Below are 25,358 nucleotides of genomic sequence, written 5' to 3' on the forward strand. Positions count from 1 at the left end.
GCAACACAAAAGCACGCAGCCCACTTGAGAGCTCCGTGCCCTGCCTAGCGACACGCACGCTGGATGATGAAATCCGAGTGCAGCGCAGCCCCAGCGTGGGATGGCTCAGTAAGTTGGGGCAGGGGGACAGGGGAGCGGGCTGGGCTACTGCACTCGGCTGGGGAGATCCGAGGAAGAGCAACGGGAAACTTGTACTCATTGGTGTCTTAATGCTTGCTGCTGTATTAACAGTGGGGAGACTGGAAGCCCATTCCTGGTGGAATGGCTGCTGCTCTGTCTGTCCATTTACTCCCACAATCCCCACTCTGTGCTCCTTTTTCACTTTTTTACTTCTTTCTTTTGTGTTTCCCATCTGTGCTGGAACAGGTAGGTCAGCCTGCACTCCCTTTCAGGCAGTGGTCTCTCTCCTAACCCATCTAGCAAAATTACATACATGTATTGAAGTATGCTTTGGCTGTTAAAAGGGTTTCATGAATTTTGCAATCAGTGCAACACTATAAATGCAACAAGCTTAAATATTTTAATTTCCATACAAATTAAAGACAAAAATAGGTTCCCTTTGTCACACAGCTTGCAGGCGCCACCAGCTTTGTCTCTCTGTGATGAGCTGTGCTTTTCTCAGGCCCTGCTTTTCTCTTTTTATCCTTTGTAAAATATTACTCATCAGGAACCTTGCTGATCACAGAGGAGTGTGCTGTTCCCACAGGAAGGCACAACTTACTGCACCAATGACGCAGAGATGTTCTTTATAGCCACAGCAATCTGTAGAAATCTGAATTTCAGGATATTGACTGTGAAGGATGGCTACCAATCCTATTAGTAGAATGAGGCAGTAACACAGAGGGGTTTGGACTGATTGCCTTACTTTTTGCACCACTTTTTGCACTTCACTGAGCACAGCCAAGGAGAGGCTTGCATTGCCTTTGCTGGAGAGACAGCAATATAAATGAGGCCTGAATCAGGAAATTACCCTTAGCAAACTGTGTAAGGGTGAACATCATGAGCCAAAGCCTTTGGCTGAGGTCTCAGCAGCGGAAACCTTTCACTTCACTGGTTTGTTCGGGGCACTGAGATTCTGCAGACTGATAGGCTTGTTGCTTCCTTCTGCTCCCATATTCTGCTCTGTTCAGGGAAGCTACTCAGCTGAGGACTCCAAGTTTTTAAGGTCCCCCTCATTTTTAAGTCTCTCTCAGAAGTGATGTTGCTAGGTTTACTGCAGACGTTACGTTGTCACAGGAAGCCCCAAATATCTGAGCATCCATTAGGAACGTGAGTTAGAAGGGATTTAGGCTGTACAAATTTGAACAATGATGTCCACAAAGCCAAATGGCTTTTGATACAGGTTTGCACACACCACATTGTGCATTTGTAGTAGCACTTTTCTCTTACAGTGATTTTGCTTGGCAGTAAGGATACATTCAGGGTTTTGGGGAAAACTTCCAAATGCAAGCAGGGGCACGGTCAGGTTTCTTAGGTCAGCAAAGCGGGTTGAAGGTGATGTTTGTGGTTTCCAATCTGTGTTCCAGAGATCGTCCAAGTCAGTACTGAGTGGGAGTAATCTGAACTTCAGGACCTAGTAAAGCATCTTCAAAGGATGATATGCGCAGACACCAAATTTTAGGGAAAAAGAGTCATATTGCATGCTCAAGAAGTCTTGGCTGTCTGAATTTTTGTTGCAAAGAGATGGAGATATGAATCATGTTACCCTGAGAGCTCTGTTTAAGCTGGGATTATGAGACACTTTCTACCTCCAAAGAACAAAGAGTATCTTTTAAAGTTTTGGTACTCAGATCTTTTAATGCAAGGCCAGTCTGACAACTGAAAAAGGGAGTGAATAAGGTCTGCATGTTTTGCCAAGAAGCTGAAGTTATGGGTAATGTGCTCACAGCTGCTCTTGGGATTAACTCAGAAACAAGTGCAGGTGCAGGCTGGCTTTCTTCTCAGGCCCAGGTCCTTCTGCCTGGTAGGCACTCTAACTGAAACAAGTGCTATCATACAAGCAGTTTCCTTAGAGAAAGTATCAGAGCAGTGCTGAATTGCCAGCTAGGGTCTTAAGGGCAGGAGGGGGACATTATTCATCCAAAAGGAGTTTCTTGAGACACCTCCACCACAGAGGTTTGTGCTTCTTGTACAGCGTTTAGTCTGATGCCCTCACTTCTAGGCTCCAAACACTTGGCCTTGCTCGGCCTTGTAGTGGCAGTTACAGCTGTAGCAGTGATGGCTTAAGAGTATTTGCAAGGTTGTATTTGTAGGGAAAGGTGGTATCTTTATTCAATCAATAAGTACAAGCAGAGAAGATGCAAGGGTTTTCTTTGGCACATTTGTCTGTCCAGGTTTGGAATAAAAATGGAAAACCTCAAGAAAAGTATGCCTTGAGAAGAGCTGCTGTGAATTTGTTGTGGTTATGTTGATCATGTTGGGAAATTTGGAGAAAGGGTAATTGGCATTTGAGAAGCAGAAAGAGGCTACTAGCAAGAGGTGATAGTCATTAGCCACTTCCTGTAGCAAGAAGGGTAATTATCTCCTAAGGAATGTTCAGTCCTGGATGAATAATAAAAAGGGAAACAAATGTTGTAATCCAGAAAATGATCAGCTATGAAAGCTGTCGACTCTCATTTTAGTCTGTTTATTCCAGAATTGGACCTAGAACTTTGGAAAACCACCAAAGCAGTATGCAGAAAATGAAGAGAAAGCTTCAGCAGATGCCTTTCTCTACAGTTATGTAGTGCGGCTCTTCCAAATAAAATGCATTAAAACCACACTAAAAACTGCAAAAAATAAAATCATCAATATTTTCTGCACTTGCAAAAAGCTTTTTAGAAGCCATACTTAGTTCCTTCTCAGCTGGAGGCATTAACCTTGCCAGGATTCAAAGGTCTCATGGTAAGACTGATCTCTGCAACACCATCTCTCCACCCGCATCAGAGGAACAGCTCTCCTGAACTGGCCTTGTGCAGGTGGGCAGTGTGGGATACGCAGCTCTGAGAGCAGCCTGCGAATAAGACCTTCTCAGTAGGTCTCTGAGCTTCTCCGGATCTGTTTAACTCTGCTGAACACTTTGGTGTTTAATTTCTGTCACTTGGTAGCACATAAGTGGACTGATAGGAACTTTGCTTTGACTCACTGAACTGCATGAGACCAATTATCAGTGTGCACTAGCTTTCACATTTTCAAGAAAGTGCTTCCCTGTTTCTTTAATTGATTTTATTGGCTCAGATTTGCAAAACAGCCATGTGTGTATCTCTGTATAGAGCTTCAGTCTTTCATTTTAATTTATAGGTACATTTATGTACTTGTCAAAGATTTCCCAGAGTTGGCAGTATCTGAGCAACCTTTCACAGATAATTAATTGCACCATTAAAAAAAAAAGGAGCCCTGGGTTTCAATAATGGGCTTCAGGTTTCCAAGAATCTTGTTTTATTTTGATTCTATTTTCCATCTTTGCTTTTTACCACATGTTTATTAAATATTCATATCACAGAAGGTGTTACAAACACCTTTTTAGAAACACTAAGTAGTGTCTATTCCATGTAACAGACGCAATACACATGAACAAGTTTGAGCACTTTTTCGCTGTTTTATTTATGTGCTTATCTCCTGCCTACAGATTCATATCAAACAGTCAATCAAACATTGTAAACATTTCTTAGTCTGGCTTGCTAATAATTAATTAGGAGAATGGTTACTAATATATGTAGCTTAAACCAGTCTTACAAGTGGCATTTCTCACTTGATGAGTAAACATACTTGTAAAAACTTTGTAGATATAGGTGGGGTCTTAAACCTGGCTGGCAGTAACAGCAGGAAGAAGAAGAAGACGGGATCCTCCTTTTATGACATACACTTGTGCTCTGCTTTTGCTGTGTTGTCATCCATGGTTGTGGCAATAACACGCAGCAGCTATACTGTGATTCAAAGTGGCTCAAAAGAAAGAAAGCCCGTAAGTCTGCCTCCATATACATTGAATATGTTGTAAAGAAAACCCAGCTCTGGAAGTCCAGATCTTTTACTTACTACTTGTTTTTGATTTCTTTTTTTATTATTATTTTTATTATTTTTTTTCTTGGTATGCAGATTTATTACAGAGCTTGTTTTCGGTGGGAGTTGATGAACATTGCAAGGTTGGACTTTCATTTTATTACGAATATAGAACCATAACTTTAATGAACATTATCTGAAACCATACCCTAACCCCGAAATACCTCACAATATGAGAAATACCTCTGTGCCACTTCTTTTTGAGTGTTTTCTGTCCTTCCAGTTCTGTTCACGATCAGAAACTCTCTGATAATGGCTCCTGTTGATACGCTTGTGGTTCCTGTGAGAGTGGAAAAGAGGGGCAAAAAATTTCAGAAGAATTAAAAAACAAAACCAAACAAATGAACATGCTGACTGCTGGGATATTGTGCCAATTCCAGAAGTCTCTTCTTTGCCCTTTAATGATTTTTCTTCTTACATGATTATGGCTATTTCTGTGTTTCTTCAGTTTTAAGACTTTTAGTGGCACTGTAGAACTGAGCTCTCAAATCATGGTAGGGTTGTTTTTGCAAGATCTTTAGGATTATTTTCTTAGGTTTTGCTAGTCCTTGAGAACGTAAGAAGAAGCACGGACAATGGTCTGTAAAAGAGCAAGCAGTTCCTGACTAGCTCAGCTGACATTGTGTAAGGCTTACAGATGAGCAGTTAGTCTCTGAAAGAGAAGTGGAGGTTAAATGTTTCAGCTCTTGGTCTCTGGTGCTTTTCTCTCCCTCTAGAGAGAGAGAGAAGTCTCACCACTCTGCTGGTGTCAGGAGCTGGGGACTTTTTGGCTTTCATTGTGGTGCGCACACAGTTTTAAACAATAAAACCTTTAAGGTTTTTAAGTTTAGTTAACATGGTTACTTGGGGAAAGGTAGATTTTGGTTTTCGGCCGTTTCAAAAGACCAAGAGCTGCCAACCTTCCTCACTGCGTGAGCTGCATCCTGAAGTCTCAGATGCTGAGGAGTGCGGGGCAGATGCTACTTAAGTAGGTGAGCTACAACAAGGGCTTGGCAGGGAGAAGTGACCACAAGGGTTTCACCGATCTGTTGAGAGATGGGTTTGTGATGGGGTGACCCAGTTGCATCCATCTCAGCAGTGATGTGCTGCTCTGCTTCCCACCCTGAGACAGGGATTATGGGAAGTCCTGAGAGATTTCTGCTGTCCTAGGAGCTGTGGATCAGCGATGACCAAAGTTTAGCATCTTTTTATCCCATGTGCCATGTGAAGTTACAGAAAGCAGCCTGTCAGGGTCTTAAATTGCCCACATCAACCTCCCTTGAGCATGGAAAGGTGTTGCTGTAGCCTGAGCCTCTGTGTTCTTCTGACTGGATTGAAACAGGTGCTTTAATTGGTATTGACATTGTTCTTACAGGCAGTCCAGCCATGACTCACAGAAATCTGACTTCCACCAGTCTGAATGACATCTCTGACAAGCCTGAGAAAGATCAGGTAAGCTTCAGATTCAGACTTCACTTGGTGATGTGTGTGGTTAGGAGCCGGGTGTTGGGGAAAGAGACTTTGTACCGGAAAGCTGAAGCAGAAGAAGAGAGCGAGCAAGGTGAGTCAAGTATTTCCGAGTCCAGTGACTGGATCCTCCACTTATGAAGCATCAGTCCCTGAAATAAGGAGGTTAAACTCTTGCAAGGTGTGAAGCAAGTGGCACCATGTATGGAAGCTGTCTGACATCCTGCTGATATCCATGAGAAAGGAATGGATGACCTCCAGATCTTGATATCTGTCTGGTCGTCTTCTTGCTGAAAAGAGGGTCTTCAGGGGTTTCAGCAAGGGTCTCATGTCACATGGCACAGTAGCTATGGTCACACAGCATTCAGGCATGTAGTCACACAGGAGACAGGGTAGATTAGGAGTGTTCAAGGGGATGTGTCCCTACTACAGCGGCTGGTGTAATAGGGTGTGTTGCATCGCTTCAGAAATGCAACCCTGCTAAAAAAGGTAAGTGTGGAAGAACAGCTTCAAAATGCAGATGAAAAATGAAGTTATAATTGGCCTTTGTACCTGCAAAACTGAATTTGACTAATTTCTTAGAATAGGGTAATGTTTATAGTTAATCATTGGGCTTTCTTTTGTGTGTGTTCTCGTCCTTACTGAGAGCATAAGTGTCTGAGGGGCAAAGAGTTTGAATTTGAACTCTTAGAAAACTGGTGTCTGGATAAGGTCTCTGTGCAAAATTTGTCTTGTTTAAAAAGTGGGTTATTCTCAAAGCATGATTATTTCTTTTGGAGAATCTTTTTCCTGTGTTTTTCAGTGCTCTCTACTCCCATGGTTATTCTGAATGCAAATGACAGTTACTTTGGAAAACTATTTGGGCAACACAATATATGCAGGCCAGCTGAGAAGGACTCTAGCTAGGACTCAGCTATTCTTCAGTCCAGTCCTCCTATCTTTTCTCCCTCTCCTGGCATGTGATTTACGCCACTGTTACTTCCAGTTATTTATATATATATATATATATATATATATTACCTTCCCATATGGTATGTGAAAAATCCATGTAAAAGGAAGAAATGGCTGGTAAGACAAAAAGCCTCATAATGCTAAATGTGCAGAATTTATATAATAGTGCAATGCAAAAATCCTCCTCTAGTACCTCTTTTAATATACAGAAAGCACTTCGGTGGAAAGAAAAAGCGTGCCGTGTGTTTTGCATTGACCATATTCATTCAAAGTTGTCATTCAAAGTTGTACCATACAGCGGCATTGTTTATATTTTTTTACTCCGCAATATGTTTTCATTATTGTATTCCTCACACAGGGAAAGAGTACAATTGTAAAACAGCTTTTTCATTGGAAAGACTGCTGTTTTGCATTTTTAATCACACTGTAATTGGGGTCTTATAGACAGAGTAGCAGAAAACTAGGTCTGAACTTAGCAGCAGGCTTCTTAGATTTCAGTGCTACAAACAGCCTCAATTGTCCCTCCTGCTGAAATGTCTGTGGACCCATACAGATAATAGACTTTTTGTGTAGAATTGAGTATAAAAATAGATGTCTTGGTTGGGCTCCTACTGAGTTCTGTTAATAAATCCAATTTGGAAGTGTGCTCCAAAGTTTTAACTTTCAGAATAGATAATACTTGACTGTTTATAGTGAAAACCGTTACTTTAAAACTAACTAGTTCCAAAAAGCTGTTTAGTTAATTAGCCCGTGTCCTGCTGATGAACTTTGCACAATGGAACCCTTGTACTGTATGCTTGTTGAAGCTGGCCTGATAGATCACCTCAGACCTCAATTTTCATTACTGATTGACTGAAACTCCTGTCTTGATAAAGTCTGCGAAACTCTGATGATGCCTGGCAAGTTTCTGGAGCAGAACTTATCATGCTGTACAGCCATGAGGGAATAATTCATGGTGTTATGACAACAGGAGCTGGAAAGAGAACAGATTTTCTTGCCTTGACAGCAGAGTGACTGGCTTTCATTATCTTGGTATCCCATCTGGAAGCCTGACAGTTATTGAGGCCATCCAGTGAGATATGAGTCTGCTAAAGAAGGAGGCTATGCCATTTTCTATTTATTTGTGTATGTGTGTGTATATCAGAGGCCAGCTTGTCTTTAAATTGCGACAGGTTGAAGTTAGTTTGTAACAGTTGCTTGGAGGAGGGTTGGGATCTGAGCTCTTTGATCAATCGCTACTTTTGCAAATGTAAAGGAGAGTATCGTGTGTGTGTTTTAAAGGAAAAAAGGCTTTGAACAAATTTTTAGATAACATCAGTAATTTTTCTGCCTACCTAGATCCTTACTTTCAGTTTTGTAACCTTTAATGCTAATTGGAATGGTGCAATTAACAGTAGTGACATTATAACCAGAATACTTCCTTTATCTGTTTCAATAGGTTCTTACTGAGCAGAAAGACACCTAGGTAAAATCAAGGTAGAGGGTTCTGGATGCTCTCTCTTCAAACTGCAAAATGTGCTCCTCAGATTTTTTCCTTCTTTCTCTCTTGCCCCCTGTATGGAGAAGAGCTGGTGGCAAGTGCTTTGCAATTATAGTATGACCTCCAGCTCTCCCTTTATTTAGTTTGGCAGAGTGGGTTTTGTGATTGCCACATGTGACTACACAGAGAGGGAACAGTGGGGCATACCTTAGAACAGCTCTTGCCCTGTAGAGCCCTGCTAGCTCCTCCCAGTAGGTTCAGGACTCTCTCCTACCTAGAAGCAGCTGTAGCACTTTGAAGTAGCCATACTGACTAAGCCTCTGACCCCAGTGATTTTTAACTTTCTGCTTCTTGAGATGCTGTCTCCCCATTCAAGCAACAGTTCCCTCGTGTACTGTTGGAAAAGCAGATTGGTCCTGGGCATCCACCTGTTGCTTTTCCCAGGCTACCTTAAGGTCAAAGTTGAAAACCGGTGTCTCCCATCATATGACCCTGGTATTTCTTTGCAACATTTGTTTGGGATTTTCTCTGTGCACCCAAACCAGGAGCAGATGTCTCTTGGCACGCTGCAGTTGCCTCATCACTAGTGGGTCATTTGCTTTTAGTGGGGACCTTCCAAGCTGGCAGGAGGTGGTGAATCCTCTGCAGGCTTTGTGAAGACAGAGTGGTGGTTATGTGAGTTTTACCATAGACATTGAGTTTACAAAGTGGGGATGTGACTGCTGTAAGTACTGAATCATTGAGTTCAACTCTATGTTTCTAACAACTGAGGATTTCCAAGAGTGGACTTTGAGGTTAGAGTGAACAAAACAAGCCTGGAAAAGGTCAGAAGAGGAGCCTCTAGGAGGGGGGAAGCTCTCTGCAGAAGAGTGGAATGCGTTGGCATGTTAATCTAATACACTTGGCCACTTCTCTCTCCTCTAGGAGCTGGCCTACTACCGGCAGCAGTGCTTCAGTGTGGTCACCTGGGCAATGCTGCTTTCAGTGGCTTTTTTGTTGTTGCTTTTTAAGATAGTCCAGTTAAGGGGCAGTAAGTGGGCAGGACCTCAGCTACAAAGGCAAAAGCCCGAGACTGATTCATCCAAACACAAACACTTCTCCAAGGCATCGGCTGTCAAGCGTGGTCTCCTAAGCCTATTTTTCAATCTGTGTGGGGAGCTGGGATTGCAGAATCAATTGAGGTTTCAGGTGAGCTGGTTACCTCTTGCACAATTGCCTTGCTATGTGGAGAAGCAGCTATGCTAACACAGACAGCTCTATTAAGAGACTTGAGCTAAGACAGATGCATGCATGACGTAGTGAGCCCATGCCATGGCAGCATCTATCGGAGATAGCTGTATCTGTCACAGCAAGATGGAGAGGTGTTAAAACTGCCTGGGATATAGCTGAGGACGTGGCAGTGGAGTGTACTAGAAAGCAATGGACAATATTTGGGTTTTCCTTGAAGATGTTTTAGAGAATCCTCCCTGAGGGATGCCTTCCTTGAGGTTTGCATGAGCCTGTTTTGTCCTGCCCTGCAGAATCCTTGTGAGGAAATCAAATGCCAATGTTTAAAGGCAAGTACATGGTGGAGCAGTTGGACTGCCGTGCTTCAGGGTCAGAGGAGTAATAAGTGACCGAGGGAAGTGAAAGAATACAATAACCATCAGCTTTCCCATGACTGAAACCTCTATAATGAGGAGCCAGGCTTTGCCTCACTACACAGATGCTGGACCTGGTTTGATGCCCTGCTCAGCTCTGTGGCCTTCTCACAGAGTGCAAAGATAAGTTTGAAGACTGGCAGCACTGGAAAGAGGCACGTTAGAAAATATTTACAGTGGTTTCAAGACTCACTGACATGAGTACAGGAACTGGTAATAACAAGAGATAAGATTTTATTAAAATCCTACATAGCACTCAGGTTTACCTGTATTAAGCTTTGTGAGGTTGGTTCCTCTGCCCTTAGGGAAGGGACTGTTTTATGCTTACTTTGGATTTACTTTGATCTTGGTTTTGTTTTGTTTTTCTCATACTCTTTGCTGTCTTAATACAGTTTTCAGAGTTAATCTTCCTTACTGGGTAACCATTAAGCTGTTGTCAGAGGCAAAGAAAATGAACTTAAGATCCCTCTTGGAAAAGGCTGGAGTCAGGAAAGGACGCTCAGGCTCGTTCCAAAGGATCGGTCGAGCAAGCGCTGCCCATTCCCCAAGTGCCAGGGCAAAGAGCCATCAGCTAGAGGAAGGGGGAAGAGGCTCCTTGGCTGAAAGGCAGCGAAGGAGCAAGGACGCAGGCTTTACTTACAGATGGGTGCTTCCAAAGGGTTCACCGTTGGCCTTGCTGTTTGCTTTGAAACCACCAGCATGAGCTCAGTCATGCTAATGCTGAACCTTTCTTAAAGCTGCCATCGTAAATGTTCTCTGGTGGACACAGATGGCTGTCTGCAGACCTCTTAGCCTGAAATGGGAAAGTTTTGTACATAGTCTGTCCCCAGAGACAACAGTTTGTGTACACTTAAAGAGCACAAGTCATTTCTCTATTGGAAAGTAAGAGAATGTGGGGGGACTGCAGTTTCCCATTATTATATAATATATAAAAATATTATATATATAATCATTATAAAAATATATAAAAATATTATAAGATATATAAAAGGCAGTTCTTCATTATGTTAGTTGCCTCTATTTCAGACCTGTGACCTCTGCTACTTACACACTCTCCATGTATGCCCGGTGCTGGCACCTGTAATTTTGTGACAGCATTTTTATAGCAGTAACTTTCATCCAGATCTGCTCCTTGCAGTATCTGACAGGACAGCAGCACAAGTGTCAGTGCTGGGGAAGCACTTCTTGGAAGCGGGGCAGAATGTACAAACCCAGAACTCTACAGCTGACCCTGCTACACTGCTGCAGTACTTCAGACCTGTGCAGTTGGTTTATTCTTTGATAATTTTAAGATCATTGCACTAATATTTACTGTCATCTTGTTCTCTGAAATCCATTTCAATGTACCATTATTCACTAAACAAAAAAAAAATCTTACCATAGCTTAAATGTCCATTTATTCTCTCTTTCCCATCTGACATGAAGTGTTTATGGACATGTGAAAAGCAATTAAGATTAGAAATTTTATCAAAGGAGAGATTGCCTCATGAAAAATGGAGCTAGAACTTTTTCATTTGCTTTGTGTAATTCTGTTTTGTATGCTTCAGACTAGATGAAATAACATTGCCATCAGAGTAAGACTGTCAGGTCATAAAATGATATAGAAATCTCAGAGTAATAAAGCCCTGGGTTATTTGTAAGGTAGGTATCTGCAACATTTAAAATGCCATAGTATGCTTTTTTTTCCCCCCTTACATTTATGGAAATCAAATGATTTTAAAGCTGAGACAACAAAAAAAGGGGCTAGTTACCAAAGTGCAGAGTTTGCAGAAAATCTTTAAGTATGTGTTTACTTGTCACGAAAGCTACATTGATCATATTGATACAGACTGCACACGTCTATGAGTCAAAAGACAATGCTTCCATGCTTCCTACCTCCACTCCATCTACTGGTTACTCTTCATACACTGGCAGTCACAAATGATGGTCTGGGGAAAGGGATATTAATTATGACATATTTTATTGTCTATTTTGGTAGTGCAGAGTCAGTAACAGCCAATGGCAACATAGTGTGTGGACATCAAAACTTCGCTGTAACAGCTGTGTGGTCAGTATGGTGGGGTAGTATCAAACCAAGCTTTTTTGTACCATGCCTGAACTGTGAAAAACATCAGGCTCTCACTCACTGTGTCCTGGTTTCTCGGATCTTTTTGCTTCTCTCTTTCTGCCTCTGATTCTTTGTCTTGTCACAGGTAAGTCATGGGAAAAGGCTGAGCTGCAACTGTAGGGGGAAATAACTATTTTCCTCTTGTAGAGCACAGCACTATCCCCATTAATTCATTTTCAACTTTCACCAGACCACTCAGCACACCTTTTCTGGCCACTTGCATAGAACAGATTGTACAGTGATATCCATAGGCAGCAGCAAGCCATAATTTCTGGTAGAGCAGAAGTATATGTATTTTCTCTGGGGCACGTTCAGTCTTGATTTAGTCTTACACTGTTATTTCAGGGCATTGGGATCTGTTGACGATCACCAAAGTAATACAGAGCTTTTGCCGGTCAAGTCCCCAGTTGAGCTCGTAGGATAAAAAGCCGTAACAGGATGTTTAATCATCTCTCTACAAGACAAAACAGGGAGGATAACAGGGGACAGAAGCGATGAGGGGAAAAAGGCTTTTCTTCACATTTTTAATGCCACTTGGTAAACATGCTGTGTTTCAGGAGGTGTAACAACAGGAAAAAAAAGGGGAGCTCCAAAGGAAGTCTTCCCTTCCCTCCTCCAGAGCATGTGGGAAGCTTGCCCTGGAGCTAAACAAAAGGCTTGATTCATTCCTGCTGCCAATCTCATATCTGTCAGCGGTGCTAAGCACCCAGACAGCTATGTGTGGTTAGCAGTGTATTATTTATGAATATTGAAGTTAGATAATTTGCATGAACCGGCTCCTCTCTGCCATGAGAATGACAACTTGATTCATTGTACTGTATTGCATTTAGATTGCAAAAGAGACTGGTTCAGCATCCTGAGCGTCTTTCAGAAGACGCCAGGGCCCTGACTCAAATTGCTCTAATGATAAGTAGCTTCAATAAAGGACACTGAATTTTGATTTTGCTGTTTTATCGTGTTTTTGTTTCGGAATTGCTTGATGTTTTGGCAGTTTATAAGGATAATTAAGGAAGAGGTGGTGTGTTCTGTTTCATTGTATTTTTATTGGCAGAACACTTCTTTTTGAGGTAGCAGTGTGGAGAAGTGATTTGCCTTCATTTGTCTTATTTTATGAGCTGTTTTCTGCAGTTAATGTGCTGGTCATTTGTAGCTAGATAGACAAGCAGAGGCAGCAGGACTTTTGGACAATTTCTCTTCTGGTTTCCAATTCAAACACCAGTGCCTCAGCTTCCTGTTCTCTCCCAGGCTCTGAGCTCTCTGTTGCCAGGTACAGCAGTGTGACTGGAGAAGCACCTGAAAGACCAGTACTTCTGGCAGGAGACTTCCTCCAGCTCTGGAAGATCGAGCTATTTTCTGGAAGTCTTTCACTGACACTATGTTGAGTAATACTAATACTGAATTCAAAATCGAAATGAAGGTTTCTTGGGCTGTCAACAAGTAAAACCTAGTGGTTTACCCTAATCTGGTCCATGCTAGAGACAGGTCTAGAAGAAGGAGGTGCTTCTAGTGGGCTATCCAGCAAACCTGAGGGAAAGTGAGAGAGAATATACACATGTACGTATGTTTTAACTGCTTGCTTGTATTGGGCTGGCTGGATACTGGCATTTTTCCTGCCATTGTGTGCTCGATAGTAACTGGTCCAGTAGGTGGGGAAGTTTGTACTAGCCTAGTGCAGAAAAAGGGACAGGTGTACTGTAAATACACCTTAAAAATCATGCTCAGGTAAATTTAAAAGGATTGTCTTCCTGCCTTAGATTGTTAAAGCAACTGTAGTTAGAAAGGGTCACGTTTACTCCTTAATGCTTCTGCAGTCTTAGATGCATGTTAGCCAAGTTATACATCTTCTGTATTTAATGCAAATAAGCTATTCCAATATGCTTATGTCTCTCAGCCACTTCGTAGTTTTAATTGCTCTTGTCTGAACTCCTGCCAGCTTGCAAATGGCCGTTTGTCAAACGGGGTGCCCAAAGTGAGGGTAAGGAGCAAAAGGGCTGTGCAGCTGTGACAGTTAAATCCTACTAATAGGACCAGGTGATGGCCTGCACAGAGGCATCCCAGACCTCACTGCCTTCTTTGTTGCTGGTGGCATCCCACGCTCCTGTCTGATTTTACTAGAGCCCTGTCTGTACTTCCAAAGGTTGCCAGTGCAATTATGCCATACTGGCAAGTCCACATTGCAGCCCCAAAGCCTGTGCTGGCTGAAGCCACCTAGCTGGATGACCCATCTTGGTGCCAAGTGGTCCTTCTGCTGCTATGAGCTCTGTGAGCTGTGTAGACCACAAGATTTTTTTATTATTTTTTTTTCTCCACACAGATGACTGATGTGGCTACACTGACAAAGCTTCTACATATGGATAATGGCTAGATCTGGCACGTTGACTTCGTGCTCCTGATTACTGGGCTTTTCCTTCCTGCCAAGCATGTGCACCTTTGTGGAAACTCTTTGCTCAGATCTATACTAGCCTTTGCTTTGTCAGTTACACTTGTGAAGCAGTGACAGCAGGTATCTGCCAGCCTAATGGCACCTTTGCCAGCCATGACAAGAAAGTTAAGTTTCTTTCCTGGTCTGTCCTGTCCCTGGTTTTAGTCCCCATACATTCAACTGCATTGTTCCTCTGCTGGTGCAGCTAACGCTGTCTGCTTGCCCTGGGCTACCTGGGGATTTTGCTGGCACTCCTCTTCCCTCTCTCTAATTTTCAGTACACCTACAGATACAATTTTCCATGGAGTTTTTAGCTTTCTAGAGAGTTGCAAACTATGTTCCCACACACGGGCCTGTAGCTGCAGTATCCGAGTCACAAGCACTTCAGGAGAATGTTTACAAAAGCATCCCCACATGATTAATCCATGGAAATATTAATGGCTTTGCTTATATTTAGTATTGCTTAAGCTGTGTTTGGGATGAGCTCTCACTTGGCAACGTACCTTTGAATTTCACTTTGCTTATCCCATGTGAGACTTCTCAAACCACACGGTGCCTGCCGCTGGATCAAGGGCTCGCTCCTCTGTTGTGGGGCAAGAGAGGTCAGACAACGTGCTTATAGTTGTGTGGGAAGCAGGGCATATCTCTAATCCCAACTCCCACTTCTTCCCACAGCTCAAGGAACATGTCTTCTCCATTCAAGCAACCTGTTGGGGAGGACAAGGTTTTCATCTTATTTGCACAAGACACAGTTTGTTGTTCACGGGGTTAGGGCATGTCATTGTCAGTTAGCTTTTTGGAAGAAAAAAGCTTCCTTTTCAGCTCAGAGGACAGACGTTTATCTGTGAACAAAAGTGATTTAGAAGACTCAAAACACAGCCTTTATGAGCCCCTTTATAGCGTAAGTGGACCATAGGAAGCTGGGAATGGTGCGCTGTTCCTAGTACTGGTACCACTTCTGTTTCTTGTCCTGTGAGAAATCCTTCAGTCGTGCTTTGTTCAAATGTCCTTGGCATCTCCAAATGGCTGAAGCACCAGGACATTTTTAATGCTCAAGATGTAAAATAAAAGGAACAGTTAAAGAAAATCTATTTTTATTGGGGACCTGTTATTGCTGAGCTGATGAAACAGCATACACAAAATAAATAATATATTATATAAGGGGAGTTTGCTGACCTGGTGTTATCTCCAGCTTCAAAGGGTTTGTGTATGGGGATAAAAAACAGCTCTGAATGAATATGGTCAGCTGGAATATTTGGTCAGAGAGAGGCACAAAACCCTTCTTATTTGTTGTGGTGTGTGCAGCGCTTATTCAAATTGGTGTTTCCATATCAACAGGAAATCTGTGCCAAAGCAAGCTCTAAAGTTAAAAAGAAATTGGCCTTGTTGAGAGAAACCCTCATGCCTTTCCTAGGGGGACTGATGGACGGGGAGGAGGGAGCTGATGGGATCCCACTGTTTGGAATGAAGTCCACTGATTAATGGTGAGAGCAATTCATTGCTTTTCCTGTTTGAACAACATCTCCTAATCTCTGCCGTCACAAGCAGAGATTCCTAATTTCTAGGTCTGTCAGCCTGGATGACCTACTTTCACTCCCTGGAGCTCAAATGAAAATAACTGCCTTCCGGTATAGCTCACTGCCACCTTTTTTAAAGGAAAGGAAATGTTTCTAGGAAGTTTAGTTAACTGGTATTTCATTTACTTTGGCTTTTTTTCTTTATGCAGAGAATAGTTTTGCTTGCGTAGTTTTTCCCTACAGTGTATCAGCAGAGCACGTCTCAAGCATTCCTGGGTAATGGAGTTCTGTACATAGACAAAACACAGAGCTTTAACAATATCACTTTAGGCAAGCATTCATGGGAAACATACATGTGGATAGATACAGAAAAAGAGAGAGACAGAGACAGATATAAATTCCTGGGGGATTTACCCTTTCTAAGTACGAAAGCACTATGTGTCCATGCTCAGATATGAGAACCATTTGAGTGAAATAGTGTGCTGTGATCAGGTAGGTGAGAACACATACCCCTGTGCAGACTAAATGGAATGTAGAGTCAATTTTTATATGGCCTCTCTGTTAGATAATTTAGGCCTCACCTCTTTTTTATTTTTATTTTTCCCCTCTAACTGTGAAGTAGTTTCTTCCAACAAGCCTTTGTTCACTTGACCCAGTCTCCCGTGCTCTCAGGCAGTCTGTTGCTGCCTGGCAGATTGGAAGATCCCACATGTTGCGCTTGGCTTTGATGTAACAGGAGTTTGGGGAACTGTATCCCTTTTCCCTGTGATCAGGGACCGTTAAGCCTTCATTTAGTTGTACAAAGCACTGTGTGTGCAGTTAGGGTTGTGATGGTAATCTGCATACCAGCATTGATTTTGAATGCTCATATTTTGCTGTTGCTTTGAAGGTGGGTGGGGCAGAGCTGCATTTAATGGGTTTTAGTGAGAGCTCCTACCTTGCTCAGAGAGGAGGTGAACCATTCATCTTGTGCAGATATGGGAATCAGCATGGCTGGGGAGCCCCAACCTTTGCCTGAAAGGAAAACAGCAGCTAGTTGTGCCAGGGCTGTGCCTTGCTGCGCCGTGTGCCTGTGGCAAAATCATACCCTAACCATCATGTGTATTGTTCCCTCCTTTTTGTCCCAAAATTGAGCACCGGCTATTTTTAATACTGCAGTGCTGGAGGGTGTAGTGAACTTAAAAATGCTGTATGGTAGGACGAAAAAGATCAGATTAAAATGGGTTCTCAGTTGGAGATGCTAAATATGACCTAGATGTCTTCAAATTGATGAAGTGTGACTCAGAGAAGAGGGAGATTTGTAAAATGGTGAAGGCCAGAAAGAAGAGGAGGATCTGAGCATTTTCTCACTGGATGGGATAGTGCCAGTAGCTTTCAGCAGGCATTTCCACAAGCTGCCATCTTGGGATTTCAAGCAAAAGCCCAGAAACTGTACTTTTCATTTCTGCAAGATAGAGAGAGTTCTCAATTTTTCATCCTAGTGGTGTTTACTTCGATCCTTCAATTCCACTGATAATAGAAACTAAATGATGCTAATTGGGAAGGGGAATTCAAGCTTGCACTTCAGACCTTGCATGGCTGGAGGATGGCATGTTATGAAGTTAGTATCTCTTTATGGCTTCCTTAAGTCAATGGATGGCCTTTCAGTTCTGATTGTGTTTTGTCACGGTAAGGATGGGAAAAGGGTTATTAGTTTCCTGCTCTACCTATGCAATGTCACTAGATCTGAATAACATTTTTCTTTTATTTTTCCTTTTGCTGCAAGGATGTTTGGGGCTTCCCTGCTGCACACTCAGCAGCTTCTGTGAGGTGAAGGCAGTTGTGATACCCATAAAGGCAGCTGCCTTACGATAGTGGAAAAGCTAAAGCAAATTGTGGCCTTTACTAACAGATTTTCTTTTGCTCTAGTCCTCTTTTCATTTAGGGCTGATTTTTCAAACAGGGCGTATCTGCAAAAGCTGTATAGTGTGGTAAAATAGCTATTTGATGACACGTGAATGTATTTTTGTGAGTGTACTAGCTGTGACCCACGTCAGTTAATCAGGAGTACTCTCTCCATGCAAACAGCTTTTAAATCCAAGCAATGCTAACAGGCTTAGCCAAAGTCAACAGCAGGCACTGATCACCGTGCCCAGTGCACTAAGGTGTCCTGGGCAAATGCAGAGTTAGTTATAGACACCATATGGCACACTGCAGAACGCAGTCCCAAAAGAGCAATTTATTTTAAGCTTTCACAGACTAGTAACCTCAACTTCAAAGGGAACTGTTCCTGAACAGGTGGTGTGCTGTACCTAAACTTCAGCTCACACAGACAGAGGTTTTTGTTCTGTAACTCTTCCTTAGGCTAGGGGTGACCAAATAGGAATATGAAACATGCGTGCAGACAGATTCTTGCAAAGATCAGTGCCTACACGTTACTTGCATGCTGTTTTGCAAAGACTGGAACATCATTACAGTAATGTGACTAGCTACAGGGCTTCTCTAGTTGTAATTTTAGTGCTGCTTTGTGTGTGGGTTTTTTTTTTTTTTTTTTGGTTTTGGTTTTCTGAAACTTAAGCTAATGACTCATTTAATGGAGTTTCCACTTGCCTTGGGTATCCTCTTTGCCATGGACAAGCCTATAAAAGACTTTGCAGAGTGTGTCAGGGGTCATGGGCAAGGGCCATGTGTTTGTTCAGCCATGTGCTCCTTTTTACCTTTTCTTGCTCTTCATTGTTAGGCAGCTATGCTCTTGGTTGTGCTAGGAGCTCCCAAAAAATGAAAGAGACTTTACACACTTTACAAAATATTTGATCCTGTTGAGTGATGTAGGAAAGTTAAGTCTACTTGGCTTGTTAATTTATTTTTGAAATTTTTGCCAGGAAGACCAGGAGCATAACTCACCTGGTCCTTCTCGGCTCTGTTGACTGTAGTTGCTCCTTAATGCCTCCCCTGCTCGTGAGCTGTCTTGCATTTCCTTCCCATCTGCGTTTCAGGCTGGAAACTGCAGCAGTTTGGAGCTGCTTCATGAGCTGCGCAGCAGTGTCTTATGCAGGGAAAGCAACATCTGTGAGAGGACAAGGCAGACAGGTATACAGCACAGTAAATTCACTGAGAGTAAACAGATGTAATAAAAGCTGTGTGTATGTACTAATGGCTTTCGTTTCCAATAAATCTCAAGTGATGCTGATAATAATGGACTGTTAAAATACATTTAGGGAAATGGTCATTTTTCACATTGCTGTGCCCTTTTTGCAGGTACGGCACTGGAGGTCTTTGGCCTTTAACATAGCATTAGTGGTCAGGTTAGAACAATGCTCAATCTAGCATTGTGGAGAAAGTGAATAAATGTAGTGTTTCAAGCTGCAAGGCTTCCCTCCCTCCCTCCTCTCTGGTGCTGCTGAGGACTCAGATCTTCTCTGAAGCTTCTTCAGGGAATGGTTCAAAATGGATTTTAAGTGCTGACTGCACCATTCCCATCTTCTATCTGATAAATGATTTAAGAAAGTGTTGAGTGGTGCTGCAAAACTTTTGGAGCAAAAAACACCATAATGATCTCTCTTCAGAATTAGTCATACTGTTCTGTTGTGCTAGACAGCGGGGAGGATAAACACGCTGATACCCGCAGCTTCAGGAGCTGATTAGCCATAGGCCTCGAGATTCTTCTTGTCGATTTTGGTTCAGAAAGGCACCTTGCTTTTGAGTAAACGTTGTCTTTGTTTAGGAAAACAGGTAAGAGGATGACCAGCCTATTCAGCAAAGTTGAACATAAGCTTTATTGTAGAGTTGCCACCTTCCCGGTATCTTTTATCCCTACTTTCCTCCAAAACGCCATTCGTAGCTGGTAGTGCTTTTCCAGGCTTCCTCCCCAGAGCTCCTCAGTGTTTGTTTAATATTTTCTCTGGTGGAACTCCTATCTGAAGTGTGTAGCAGTAGGATTGTTCCAGCGGTTTTCTTCCTGCTGAATCAATAATTCATGCCCTTTCATGAGACTTTTTCCATTTTTCTACTTCCTTGAGCTGCCTGGCAAAGCGCAGTGCAAGGCTCATTGTGGATTCGTAGCCCAGTTTACTGTTACCCCCGAACTGTGTTCCTGGCAGGACGCCTGCCCTCACCATTCACTGTTAGCCAGGCGGACACAGAGCATCTCCAGAGATCACACTGGGTGAGGGGCTTTTTGGGAACAAACTGAGGGCATGGTTTACAAAAGACTTCAACTTCACATTAATTCTGCCATTGCTCAAGTGGACAGTAAAAAACAAAGCTGTCTCAGGGCTGAGCACACTCGGAAATCCCTCCCGGCTGTGAGGACGCAGCCTGAGTGCTAAAGCTGGATGGAGGGTCATACACAAGAGTGGGGCAGTGGTGCCCCCACGAGCGTGGCCAAGGCTGCAGGAGCTGTTCTGTCACTACTGGGGAAGGCTGTGGCTAAGAGCAGGGCTGCTCAGATCCTTCTGCATGCAGCAGACCTGCTGAGCTAACTTAATAACCGAGCAGAAAAGCAATCTCATGCCAGGCTGTGACCTCTGCTCAGAAGATTTCAAGTGCCAGGATGATACCGGAAAAGAGCCAGGAGAGGCTGATGTTTAAAATACTGCTGGTGCAGTGATTGCCCATTATCAAATCAGAAGCAACTGATGACATTTCTCCATAGTTTGACTTAGATAATGTTTTGTCAGATAGATGATGCATGTTGCAGTGCACTGCAAGCCTGCTCATGTCTGCTGTGGTACATTTATAGTTTGTAGGTGCAGAGATGAGAATAACCTTTGGGCTGTAAGCAACTATTTTTAGTATGAAGCTATAGCTATGCTTTGAGAGAAGATGTGTAAAGGAGAGTAACTGTGGCAGTTGGCTGGTGGGAAAGATGCTGGTCAGTAGATTTCTTCTGGCACTCTGATCTAATGGTGATGAGCATAGAATTAGACCTCAGATAGAATGCTGGAAATGAGTTAAAGCTTTTTACATCTTCTTCCAGCCTGCTTTCCTACAGTTTTGAGCCTCACTGTTCAGTAACAAAACAGATGCTTTGTTGCATTTCTAGAAGTGCTGCTTATATTGTGACTCAAATCCCAGTACTGCTTTCCCTACTGGTGGATTCACCTTTTGCCAGCTCCTCTGAGGCCTTGTGCAGCAAGCAGGCAGCCCTTAGAAAGGACCTATGGAGCCGAATGACTACTTTGTACACTCACAAGGTGTAAGGAGCAGAAGTTCTTGCTCTTTTTGGTCTCTCTTGTCCAGTCAGAAAATGTCTTAATTTTACTTTGTTTGATCTGGTTTGCTTGTTGGAATATCCACACGCAGTAACTCCCTAATGTAGGAGTTGGAAATAACAGCTGCTTTAAGTTCAGCTATATTTTGACAGGGAAACGAGAGGAAGATTTGGATTAACACAGAGCTTTTCCCTCCATTTATGGCTGCATGCATATCCTAATGCAGGAACTGGGGTAGTTATCTCTAGATCAAATGCACAGAGCTTCTTTCCACTGGGCATTGACAAGGTGCCTTAGGTGAAACAGTGCTGACTGTGACTTTGTCGTCTGGGGTAATGGTGTTGGAAGAGATAGGAGAGGCGATGCATGCACCGCATTTAGAGCCATAGTTAACACTGGGCCTGCTATGATTGAAGAGTTAAACTCCAAATACAACAAAAATGTGTATTCCCATGTGCTTTTCTCAGTGCTCAGGCAGAAAAAATAGAGAGTTCTACTAAATATTTTTATATGATACAGTACAGTAAATAGTAACTATATTGTTTTGCTTTGAGATGCAACCTCACTATTTTTTTCTCAAAACAAGAGATCAAGTTCTTTTGTTTGTCAGTAGGCTAACATCTAGATCTAGAGTATGAGAAGGCTTGAAGATGAGCAGTGCAATTGCAGTGGTTTATGCTTATGGTGACTTCACCAACTCCTTTTCTCCTTTTGTCATGTTTCTGGCATATCTGTTGTCATTGTTAATGAAGGTAACGACAAAGATATAGATGGATAAATGGAGAGTTGTATGTTAGCTTAATGTGTGCAAGGGAGAGAGTGAAAAATCAGTAGAAAAAGCCCCTTCCTCCCTAAAAGCTGAACTTGGGGATATGGGGAGACAGAAAACAAACAAAAAAGCTGAGATAAGAACTCAGGCTCGAGTTACTGAGGACAAAGGAGCAATCAGAGGTGATAAGGGTACAAGGAAAGAATAAGGCTAGAAAGGCATCATGGGAAGCTTGTGTTGAAATAACCTGGGTAAGAAACCCAGATTAATAGAGTGATCAGGAAGTAATTTTTGTCTCACAGTTGAATTTCTTTTCCTACAAAATATTTGTTGAAATGGGCAAGTTCGTTGTATACTATCTTCTCTAATTACCTCGCTGTATTTCAAAAGAATCTCTCTTTTTCCCTAGATGATTTTGATCTTATACTCTGCTCATTCCTTTACCATTCTTTAAAAAGGGTAACCTGAGCCTTTTGGGATAAACAGCTGATCAGAGCAAGCCTGCTAGCTGGTTTTTTTCTTTATCCCTAGGTGATCATTTTACAGAATAGTTAGAGATCTTTAATCTTTTATCCTCGTGCTGCATGCAGCTCAGCAGCACACAATGCCTTGCTATTGGCACAGCCCTACGTCGCTCTCAAGTTTTATCATAGCCCAGAAATTAAGGGTTTCAAAGCATCAGCAAGTTGCTCTGTCTGTATATTCAACCATGACTCTTTCAGGAAAACGAGAGGACAAACTAGTCATGAGGGAAAAGCTTCTGGTCAGGGTGGTGAAGGTTGTTTTGAGACGTCTTGCTTTGATGGCCTGGGAGAGGGGGTGTATCTCTGCCACTTACAGGTGCTTGGGGGAAAGCCCCCAAGGTGCTGCCTAGAAAAGGAGGGCAGAGGAACAACGTCCTCCTCTGCTGCTGAGCCTCTGACCATTCTTCTGGCAGCTTTGCCTTTGTTCCAGGTATGGTGGATGCTGTCTGAGGCAGTGGATGCTGTCGTCATTGAGGGAGGACAGTTGCTTGCTTTTTCACCCCACAGACAATTCCTGGCTCAGCAAAGTCGTGTCAAATTGTACAGAGAAGCTTTCAATTAATGAGCACCAGACTTCCTTGCCAGATTTTGCTGAGTGTGTCCCTAAAAGTTGTATGTCTGAACATTTTGTCATTTGCTCGTTCTTCCAAGGGATACATTATCCAGTAGTGAATAATTGACAGCATCAGTTTAAAGTTACAAGGATTCTGTTGGGGAATTACCATATGCCTCATTTTTTTCCTTGTGCATTTAAGGTTTTTTAGCTTATAAATATTAAAACCATCACTCAGCATGTACTTTGGGAGTTATAAGAGCTTGTGGAGCCAAATTGTGTTGTGAACTGTAGGTAGCTCTGCTGAAGTAGATTTCTTCACTTTGCCAGTGGGCCACACTGTTTTCTCAACAGTTCATGCAGAGTGGTACGTGTGTACTCCAGATATTAACAGTTCTTTTTCTTCTGGGCAAGGCTCTTGAAAACTCTCACTAGTAGAAAGGTATTATGAGGTAGAGGAAAGAGTGGGATCTAGTCAGGAGTTGCTGTGGCAGGATAAAATAGTAGCTGCAGTAACTTGATCGTGAAGCAATGGATGCTCAGCTGATGGTGGAAACCTAAGAGGCCTTATTAGTTACATGGTGATTACTAACCTTTCAGTGTTTGGGTTTTATACATATTTGAGTTTTGTGCACACAAGAACCTTCCTTCTCATTTCTCTCACACTCATCTTGGCTATTCCAGCCAGGCCTGGTGCTTTTCTTTCCCTCTGAAACCCCCTCTGATTTCCCTCTTCTTCAAGGATGCCCCTCCTCACTTTATTTCTTCCCAAGGCTTTCTCTTCCTTTCAGATCTTTGGGGGGCTGAGGGATGTAGCAGCCATCCAGAATTGCCTGTTAAGAAGAGGGAGAAAAGGGTTCCTCCTGCACAGGGGTCAGCAGTTTGTTTTCCCCCGTAGCCCTTCTGCCACGCACTGCTCTGGCTGCTGAAACCTGTGGTGAGGGCTCAGGGCTCAGGTGGTGACGTGGGAAGCAGTATGGAGCCAGTCTCTCACCAGGACAGTCACTGAGACTGTTAGCATAGTTTCAGAACCAGCATGCCTGCTACTTTTGCCCAGTGACTCCTCATGTACTGGCCTGCACAGGCAATGGGAACAGCAGCTTTGGAAAACCTAAAGAAAAATATTAGATTAGGGCAGAAGCCACAGACATAGGAAACTTGCTTCTAAAAGCCTGCACTAAGCGTAGTCTTTCACTTGGAACTTGAAAAGACATGTACACCACAAAATGCATGTGCCCAGCTCCTGGCATGGTCTGCTGGAAGGACATCCATCCTTCAGGGTTTGTTTTCCTCAGGCCAGTCATTTCTGTAGCAGCAACCGCAGATCCTGAAGTTGCACTTTCACTCATACAAAGTGTGTGCCCTTCCCTGGCGTCCAGATGGCCAGGCAGCAAGTTGATGCAGTACTTCTTCCTGAAGCTCTGCCCAGATCTAGTCATCTTGCTCAGTCCTGCACACCTTTTTCTCCCCAAGCTAACACCATCTCAGATCCAGAAATGGTAACAATAGCTCCAGGAGGCCTGATCTTCTCAGCGCTGGCTTGGATCCAAGCACCAATAGCAGGATTGCTCTTCTGGTGGCTATTTTCTTAGCAGGAATATTCAACTTTCAAAAGGGTAGCATGAATACAAGGGTGGTCGTCAACTTCTCTGGTCTGGCTTCTGCTTTACATGTATAATGGGGAGAGGTCTACAGTAAGTAGCAGTGCATTTGTCTCTGCCTTAGTAGACAGCATGGGGATGACACTTACGGGCCAAAAATAGGTTCAGGTCCTATGACCAAGAAGGAAATGTGGCTGAACTGGGTAAATTTTATTGTACATTTCTGTTTGCATGGCTAACAACCTTCATTCTATTCTTCATTCTCTTTTACTGATGCAGTTGAAGAATAAATTCATGAAGAAATTGCCCCGTGATGCTGAGGCCTCCAATGTGCTGGTTGGGGAGGTAGACTTCCTGGACAGTCCTTTCATTGCCTTCGTCCGGCTGCAGCAGGCAGTTATGTTGGGTGCTCTGACTGAAGTCCCTGTACCCACCCGGTAAGAGAATTCTGCCCCTAGCAGTGCTCATGAATTGGAAACTGCATTTGCACCTTTTAAAATAATAGCACTAGGCCAAAAGAAGACCTTCTCCATTGGTTTCCATCATATGACTTGCATAATGGTCATACATTTTTTCAGGATTATTGGTTTTTAAAGTAGCAAAAACTCACTATGGCTGCCTGATAATTTTCAGGTCTGAAATTTGGTTGTAACATAAAAGCTGTGAAATGTACAAACACTATACAAACAGATTAATTTAACAACTTAATGATAAAGGACACTACCAATGTGAAATGTGACTACTGGATTTTTTCTACCCCTCATGACTCTTGCCACACACACACATTATACATACCTCAAATTCCCTCTGTGTGCTTTTGCAGTGCATATTTTTCTTCTTAAAAATTCACATTAGATGAAAGGATGCAGTTCTGGCCCTGCTGGGGGGGAGGGGGGTAAGAAAGAAGTCAGAAAAACTGAGGGATAAATTCTTTCTGTGATTGTCACACCAGATGTTTCTTTGTATTTCACAATGGCTGAGAAAAAAAAATGTTGTGCAAATATTTTATTTATTGTGACTCATGTTGCAAATTAATCTGCTGTGTCACAAATACAAATATGTTGTATGTTTTTATGTATTTGAATTAAATTCATACGCTTGTCATATTATACACACAC

The 25,358-nt window shown here is 42.7% G+C and overlaps 1 protein-coding gene and 1 long non-coding RNA gene across 16 annotated transcripts in view; one reads left to right on the forward strand and one right to left on the reverse strand.

Annotated features, from left to right (window-relative positions):
• SLC4A4 (solute carrier family 4 member 4) overlaps positions 1-25,358 on the forward strand; it is a 230,004-nt gene that overhangs the window by 140,534 nt on the left and 64,112 nt on the right. For 9 of the 13 annotated variants that reach the window (XM_013193772.3, XM_048045703.2, XM_048045701.2 and 6 more), the window contains 3 exons: positions 13-108; positions 5,393-5,469; positions 24,520-24,677. In XM_013193772.3, the coding sequence (XP_013049226.1) occupies positions 13-108; positions 5,393-5,469; positions 24,520-24,677 (331 nt within the window). The remainder of the gene's footprint in view (positions 1-12; positions 109-5,392; positions 5,470-24,519; positions 24,678-25,358) is intronic. The other 4 variants (XM_013193768.3, XM_013193769.3, XM_013193770.3 and 1 more) reach the window with 1 other exon arrangement.
• Positions 4,188-25,358, reverse strand: part of LOC106043970 (uncharacterized) — a 32,739-nt gene continuing 11,568 nt past the window's right edge. For 2 of the 3 annotated variants that reach the window (XR_010831540.1, XR_010831542.1), the window contains exons 3-9: positions 25,036-25,117; positions 18,485-18,647; positions 14,588-14,791; positions 11,867-12,116; positions 11,682-11,776; positions 10,196-10,348; positions 4,188-4,318 (exon numbers count right to left, since the gene is read on the reverse strand). This is a non-coding gene — a long non-coding RNA (uncharacterized lncRNA). Of the gene's footprint in view, positions 4,319-10,195; positions 10,349-11,681; positions 11,793-11,866; positions 12,117-14,587; positions 14,792-18,484; positions 18,648-25,035; positions 25,118-25,358 lie in introns of all 3 variants that reach the window. The other variant, XR_010831541.1, reaches the window with a different exon arrangement.

Source organism: Anser cygnoides, chromosome 4, assembly GCF_040182565.1.
Source record: "Anser cygnoides isolate HZ-2024a breed goose chromosome 4, Taihu_goose_T2T_genome, whole genome shotgun sequence".
Lineage (NCBI taxonomy): Eukaryota > Metazoa > Chordata > Aves > Anseriformes > Anatidae > Anser > Anser cygnoides.